Raw genomic sequence first — 8,254 nt, forward strand, 5'->3', positions numbered from 1 at the left:
AGATACGTCACGTGACTTTAAAAATGCAATGTTCAGCTTGCAAAACTGTAAAGGCAAATTGACATATGTCAAAATCGGTCACGTGACTATCAAAATGTAGTGTAAACTTTAAAAAATTTGGAAAATCAAAATTAGAGAACTGTAAACGCTTAAAACAACACGTCACGTGACGTTGAGAATGTAATTTAGGGATTGCCACACTGTACAGGCGAATTGACACCTCTCAATATCAGTCACGTGACTATCAGAACGTAGTTTCGATCTATTTCGGTTCAAAATTGACTTTAAAACTGTGAGTAGTGAAAACTGAATTGCAAGTTGAAAATCATGAACATTTTGTCTATGTAAAATTTTCAAAGTTTACGACTTGAAATCGATAATATTAAGTTTAAAATTGATTTAATACACAAATATTAACTTGAAAACATTTAAAATGTACTTGAAAACTGCATTTCAAACTAAAAATCTTCAAATTTAACTTGAAAAAGGAAAATCAGTTTATTAAGTAAACTTTCGAGGTTTACGACTTGAAATCGATACGTTTAGTTTAAGAATTGACTTCCTAGACTTTAAAGGATAATATAAGAAAAAGACTGAAAGCATAATAAAATGTGGTCATATGATAAATATCTTAACAAATGAGGATTCTGGGATGAAAGGAAAAGGAAATATTGAACACAATTAAAATAAGAAAGCTGCAATATCTAAGCCATGTGATGAGAGAAGAGAAATATGTATTGTTACTTTAAGATACAGGGAAAAAGAAGCAAAAGAAGAAAGATGAAGAAGAACTGCAGTTCCATTGAGTTATTTAGAGCTGCAGCATCCAAAGTGAGAATAGCCATGATGACAGTCAACCTTCTGAGAGCAGATGGCACTTGAAGAATATTGTATGACCGTTTGATGGTTATTATTCATGAAGATGAATTCCTGAGAAGAGAGCTCGTTGAAGAATATACTACTAAATCAAACAACAAAGATTGTGATAATTTCCTAATCCTAAAGTTATAATTGAAATTCGGAGTTTTTGCAACTGAAAGAGTTCTGATTGTTTGAATTATGTTGTTAATAATTACTACTAAAAACCAAATATCTCGGAAAACCTAATAAAAGGTTTATAAAAGAGATATCAGACTAGTATCAGGCCGTCACAACTTTGCCTCTTAATAACATCTTAATGAATCCCCATAAAACAGAGACTTTAGAGATAAATTGCTCCCCAGGCCTATCCATAACCGGGCGACCGAAAACAATTCCGTCACAAATATGATCGTTTTCGTCGTTCCCGACTACGTCACGCGACATTCCCTCGGGAACCACTCGAACTGATAAGGGTGGCGTTGTTTTTGTCCTACCGCGCGTCGTTACGTTGATAAATAGTCTCTTAAGGGACAGACTGATGAAGTAATTCGTGAAAAAATCCTTCGCCAGGAGAAAATGGCCACGCTTCATTTAGTCGCCTGGGATAGTTTCATTTTGGTCGAAACGATAAACAAAAACCGACGGCGATGATGAGCGGTCATTATTATTGTCGCCTCATTAACCATTCTAATTATCCAGGACAAAGCGTGACTGGGAATTGACGGATAGATGCTTGATTTTCAGTTACAGTACGGTGCGTAATGATCCTCTTCGATGATGCTCTTCACCGGATTCCTGACCTTTTGCCTGTGGCAGCTGGTGCAAACTGCTCATCCAGATGAAAACCTTTCCATTGTAAGTAATTTCTTCCACAAAGTTTATTTGCTCTTTTTTGTAATTATGGTTTGTAAATAACCATATCTGGTATTAAATTAAACCATGTCGTAAATTTATTACATAACAATGCAAGACCAATTGATAATGACTTTGAAAATGTACGGAATTGTTGGCGTATAATTCAGTAAAAATGTTTTTCTCATAGAGTTCAACAGTCAAGTAAGTCAGAAACTTCAAAACTGCATTTAAGGTTGAAAATCATGAAAGCTTGACTTGATAGTGCAAAATTAAATCAATTTTGTAGGTTTGTGTCTTGAAATGGATACATTTTAATTAAAAATTGACTTAAAAACCAAATTACAACTTGAAAAGTTGCAAATCATAAAAATTTACTAGAAAATGCGAAATTGGCCTGTTAAATCTATTTTTGAGGTTTGTGACAATTTGAAGTCGATATCTTTCGGTTTAATTAACTTAAAAACCAAATATTATCTTGTAAGCTTCAAAAACTTGATTTAAAAATTTTATTTTAAGTTACTCCAAAAATTATCTTGAAAGTGGAAAAAAGGTGTATTAAATAAATATTAAAAGTTTTTAATTTAAAATCTAAACATTTTATTAAAAGCCCAAATACAAACCTAAAAACCTTGAAAACTGCATTTAAATCTAAAAATCTGAAAAATTGGCATAAAATGCAAAATTAGTCAATTAAGTGAATTTTGAGGATTGAAATCGACATAATTCGATATAAATTTGACTTGTAAACTGCGTTTCAAGTTGAAAATCATGAAAATAGATTTACAAACAAAACAAAATTAAATTCGTTTTTAAAACATTGATAATTGTGCAAAATTAGTTTAGTAAATCAGTTTTTGTGGTTTCTGATCCAAAATTCGACCTATTTCAATTAAAAATTGACTTAACAAACGAAACATCAACTTAAAAATCAATTTTTGAGATTTGCGACCCATATTTTGGAGAAAAAATTGATTAAGGAACTTAATATTAACTTGAACACCTTAAAAATTTACTCAAAAACTACATTTCAAATTAATAATTATGAAAATAATGACTTGAAAACTATTTTTTCAGCTTTAAATTCTTAAAAGTTGTTTGTTTGGAATGTAATGTACAAAATTAGTTTTGACTTATTTAACAATTGACTTAAAAACCAAATATTAAGTTAAAAACCTTGAAAATCGAACAGACTGAAGTAATTGTTCAATGAGAAATTTTCATGGAATTTCAGGGATTCATTTGTGTCATTTGTCTCCCTTTTACAAGAATTACTCTATTAAGTAAGAAGATTGTAACCTGTGTATAAAGTTTTTGTTTTAGATTTTTCCTGATACCTTTTTTTAGTAGTAAAAAATGTTTTCTTCACCCTTTCACAATTTTCCACATATAACTTAACTCACATTAACAGAAATACTATTATTTTTGGAAATTTAGACCCAAATAATCAGACGTCACAACTACACTGTCGAATCCCACTACGTCACTACTGCAGACGGATACATTTTGAAAATATTCAGAATTCCCCATGGACGCGACCCAGAACCCAGCCAAAACCCTAAGAAAGTAGTTTTAGTGGTCCATGGACTAGCTTCTTCTTCAGATGACTGGGTCACCCTTGGTGAAGATGCTCTTCCTTATCTTTTAGCCAACAATAATTTCGACGTTTGGCTGTTCAACGCCAGAGGTACCCGTCATTGCAGACGACACAAAACTATGGATCCTGATTTGGATTCCAGCAAGTTTTGGAACTTTTCGTGAGTATCCCAATGCATTTAAAGTGCAATTAATTTATGGTAAACGTGCTCAGATGGGATGAAATTGGAATGTACGATTTGCCAGCCACCATCGACTACATACTCCAGAAGAGTGGTACTGAAAAGATTTACTATGTGGGACATTCTCAAGGTGGTACCTCGTTTTTGGTAATGCTTTCCGAAAAACCAGAATACAATGAGAAGATTGTGGTGGCTTCTTTGTTGGCACCCGCAGCATATTTTGAAGAAATAAAAAATAGTACTTTGCTGAAAATTGTTACTATTTTATATTCGGTGAGATTTTAATTTTTTGTTGCAATACACTAACTTGTACAGTTCTTTCAGCCATTTGCAAGAAATGTTAATTTTTATGAGTTTCCACCCAAAACGATCTTCTACACCAATAACATGGCTAAGGAGTTGTGTTCGTTTCCTGGTTTGATCATTTTTTGCTATAACGCCATCTACTTTGGTGTTCAACTGAAAGATCATCCAATTGATCAGGTAACTGTTACGTATTTTTTACAAGTATAATAACCGTATTTTTTAAGAGCTTAGTACCAATTATAGCCCAGCATGCCCCTTCCACGTTCTCTACCAAACAAATTCACCACTACACGCAAATAATGGAAAGTGGTGAGTTTAAAAAGTTCAACCACGGTCCCAAAGTAAATCAGAGAAAGTATGGTTCCAAGCAAGCACCATTTTACAATCTTTCAGCTGTTACGGTACCAATACGGATGTTTTATGGTACTGGAGATATTTTAGCTAGTCCTAAGGTAATTAACTTTACTCTTAGTCTCAAGTTAATGTTAATGGAGGAGTTGTAGAGTGTGTTGAGGATAGGAAGAGAGCTTGAAAATAGCGAGCATGACGTGCAGAAAGTACCATTTGAAGGTTTTGACCATATTGACTTTCTCTGGGCTAGAAACGCTAGAACTCTCCTCTACGAAAATACATTGGAGTATTTTAAGAAATTTTTTGCTGGAGAGTAGAATTAAACCAAATGTTAATACAAACATTGCTAAAATAGTAATAACAGTTCTATATTTTGAAAACCCTTCAAACCTGCCCTAATAAATTTAAGTGGCCTTGTTTAATTGTTGAACAATGTCGCTATATGGGTTCTATGAAAATTAATCGGTTTTTGGGGTAAATATAATAGGGTTGCAGTCAAATAATTATTGGATTAACGTTTATATTAGCTGGTGCCAGAGTGCAATGAATGTTTTAATTCAAACTCGAATTCATTGTTATCAAATCAGTTTAGTTTCAATTGCCAGCTTTTAGAATAGTTTATTATTCAACAATCCTTTTGTAAAAGGTTTAAAGGGAGTGTTTCTTTACTTTTTTGTGACGTCAATGTAACGTATAAATAACACGAGACCGTGTTAGTAAAATACCTAACCTAACCTAACCTAAGAACACCAGTCAGCTGTGTCAAAAGTTAATCCCATAAATATGAAATTAGAACTTGGAGAACCTTCTAAAAAATCATTTTTTTGAAGCTATACGATTGATACAACTGATGGTTACTGATGATTAGTAACTTAAAGAAAATTGCAGAGAACAGTTTGAAAAACTATCAGGAATCTTTAGAGAAGAAAAAAATACGAAAATTATTTAAGAAGAACTAAAGTAAACTCCGCTAATACACGCAGTAAATTATTGTTACGGTCTGGGCCTACTATGCTCGATACTTCTTAACGAGCGCTCGCCTCGGGATGAAACCGATGCGCCGTAATATCTGGCCGGGCGCGTATTAAAGTAGGCCACAGTTAGGAACCGAGTTTACCTGGAAGATTCTTGAATGATCAAGGCAACCCGCGAAGCGTTTCGCGGTCATTCTAGAACGTGGTTTGCGAATATAAAAGACGCGGTCTCGACCGCAGTAGTAGTGAATTTGGGAACGCGGTTAAGTTTAAATAGTGGAATAATTGTGGAATTGTAGTAGTGTTTTTAGTAGCTGTGTTAATTATTGTACGGAGTGTTTTGAAGTGTTAATAAATTTATTAATTGTTAAGTTAAACTGACTTTGTGTGAACCCACGGGAAAATCGTAACAATTGGTGTCAGAAGTGCGATCAGACGTTAGTGCGACGTGAATTGGAACTAAACTTCGGGTTAGAGACTTGTGTTCAGAACCGGACTAGAGATTTTCGGAACAGTGGTGTGTTAAATTTATTTTATGCCAATAACAAGACGTCAAAGTGCAAACATGGAGGCCCAATTTGCAGCTATTATGGCAATGCTTAAACAAGACAAAGAAGAACGACAACAAGACAAGGAAAAACAAGAAAGGATTCGACAACAAGACAAGGAAGAACAAGAAAGGATTCGACAAGAACAAGAAAGGATTCGACAACAAGACAAGGAAGAACAAGAAAGGATTCGACAAGAACAAGAAAGGATTCGACAACAAGAGAAGGAAGAACAAGAAAGGATTCGACAAGAACAAGAAAGGATTCGACAACAAGAGAAGGAAGAACAAGAAAAGATTCGACAACAAGAGAAGGAAGAACAAGAAAGGATTCGACAACAAGAGAAGGAAGAAAAAGAAAGAATGAGACAACAAGATATGGAAATGCGTCAAGAAGATAGAGAGCGGCAAGAAAACGTAACGAAGAAGTATTGAACGTTCTAGCGGGGACCAAAACAGAAATCCAAGAGTATGTAACCCATAGTCTTAAAAAGATGGAGTGTGATGTTGAGAAAAAAATAAAGGATGTTCGGGAAGACATTAATGATGTTCGGGACGACATTAATAAAATTCAGAACGATGTTGAGATAAAGCTACGCGACTTAGAGCAGAAAATTGACAGCAGAGGACCCAGCTCTACAGTGATCACCGGAAACGGGCTCAACAAGATCAAACCTCCCACATACGACGGTCAAACTTCATGGGCAACGTACCAACTCCAATTTGAGGCCGCTGCAAATGCAAATAGATGGAGTAACGAGGAAAAGGCTGTAGCACTGGTGGTGGCATTACGAGGACCTGCATTGGAGCTGTTACAGACTCTGCCTATCGCCCAACAAAGCAACTATGACGCATTAGTAGCTGCATTAGAACGACGTTATGGGGATCAGCATAGGAAAGGAGTGTACCAAACACAATTAAAGGCAAGACTGCAGAAAACTGGTGAAAATTTACAAGAGTTTGAGGCCGAAATTCGTCGCCTTGTGCATCTGGCTTACCCAGCCGTCCCGGATGAAATCGAAGAAGAACTTGTGGCACAGTATTTTGTAGATGGGATTCGAGATCTGGAAGTAAAGAAAATGCTGAAGATGTTCAAAGGAAGCAACAGCAGCGAATTACTGGTTCGAGCGCTGGAAGTTGAAGCTGCGTGCAATGACTTAAAGCCAAGGATCAGGGCTGTGACTATTCAAGAGGAGAGAGAACCGCCAGCCGATCATGCTGCTACACCAATGAATGAAATTAAATCAATGTTCGGCCAAATAGTGCAACAAATGGCAGCATTAGCAAATGGCCAGTCCACACAGGTAGAACGATCACGCCCGATCACTAGAGTGGAGTGTTATCGATGCGGACGTACGGGACACATTAAACGAGATTGTCGAGTAAGGATACCGTCCCGCTCTCCAACGAGGGACGTACAACCATCCAGAAGGGACCAGGAAAACTCCCACTAGTCAACATTACGGGGCGAATGTTGACTAGCGAAGACAAAGCCCCCAGAATTATCTCCATCAGAAGCCTGGGTAGATCAATGGGAAGCCTGAACGTAGATGGAAAGGTGGATGCGATGAACGTTACTTTTACTTTGGACACCGGTGCGGCAGTATCTTTGATCCGGTCAAACCTTGTGGATAAAAGTCAAGTTAAGCCTTTACGAAGAAGTATTCTCCTGCGCACTGTGACTGGAGAATCGGCTAAAGTTTTAGGAGAAATAACAGTCAAGATTTGCCTTGGAAGGATTACGTTTTACCACACTGTGTTAGTAGCGGATATTGAAGATGAATTTATTCTGGGAATGGACCTGATTCGTCAACATGGATTTTCTTTTAATCCCGAGCAAAATATCCTAAGGTTTGGAAGTGAAGAGTTCATCCTGTCAACCAGTCACCGCTGTGAGTCACCCATTAATGTTTTGGCATCTCAGACAGTTAAAATAAGCGGCAATTCCGAGCAAATAATCATTGGACATTTGGAGCAGAATTCTGGGAGCTGTGTTGGACTTCTACGAAACCCGGACCGACCAGGAAAATGCCTCATTGGGAAATCACTTGTAAATGGAGGAAGTGAAGTCCCAATAAGAGTTGCAAACATTTTTTCAGACGACGTAAAAATCAACAAAGGCGAAATTATTGCGGTATTCGAGCCTGTAGTCAAAATAACCAATTGCGATGGGTTACCAGAACAGGAGGAGCAGTTGGGGGAAAACAAGCTCTTAAATGAACTTGAAAAGACCTGGAAACATCTGTCAACACCACAACTGAAGAAGGCTCGGAAACTGATTTTGGACCATGGTAGCATATTTGGAACACCGAACAATATGGGAAAAACTACCATTGTAAAACACCGAATTAACACCGGCAATGCACAACCGATTCGACAACCACCTAGGAGACTACCAATAGCCAAACAACAGGAAGTGCAGGAATTAGTGGACAGGATGCTTGACGACGGAGTTATAGAAGAATCCTGCAGCCCTTGGTCATCACCTGTTGTTCTGGTCACTAAGAAAGATGGATCAAGCAGATTTTGTGTAGATTACCGAAAACTGAATGACGTGACCAAAAAGGACAGCTATCCACTTCCCC

The 8,254-nt window shown here is 36.7% G+C and overlaps 1 protein-coding gene across 1 annotated transcript; it reads left to right on the top strand.

The window, feature by feature from the left end:
* Nucleotides 1-1,320: 1,320 nt before the first annotated feature.
* LOC145729221 (lipase 1-like) lies at nt 1,321-4,509 on the top strand. The gene is made up of 6 exons (XM_081979902.1): nt 1,321-1,716; nt 3,151-3,470; nt 3,524-3,764; nt 3,816-3,974; nt 4,022-4,249; nt 4,301-4,509. Exons 1-6 carry the CDS (start codon nt 1,636-1,638, stop codon nt 4,463-4,465), a joined length of 1,194 nt encoding a protein of 397 aa, XP_081836028.1. The 5' UTR covers nt 1,321-1,635; the 3' UTR covers nt 4,466-4,509.
* The last annotated feature ends 3,745 nt before the right edge of the window (nt 4,510-8,254 follow it).

This window comes from Ips typographus, linkage group LG5 (assembly GCF_016097725.1).
Source record: "Ips typographus isolate SLU linkage group LG5, UJ_Ityp_2.0, whole genome shotgun sequence".
Taxonomy (NCBI): domain Eukaryota; kingdom Metazoa; phylum Arthropoda; class Insecta; order Coleoptera; family Curculionidae; genus Ips; species Ips typographus.

Bases quoted from the DNA above. Each gene is read 5' to 3' on its own strand.
- LOC145729221 (XM_081979902.1), top strand. From the start codon at position 1,636: ATGATGCTCTTCACCGGATTCCTGACCTTTTGCCTGTGGCAGCTGGTG. The intron at 3,765-3,815 runs GTGAGATTTTAA...CAGTTCTTTCAG, and splicing joins TTGTTACTATTTTATATTCG to CCATTTGCAAGAAATGTTAA. The intron at 3,975-4,021 runs GTAACTGTTACG...GTATTTTTTAAG, and splicing joins AAGATCATCCAATTGATCAG to AGCTTAGTACCAATTATAGC.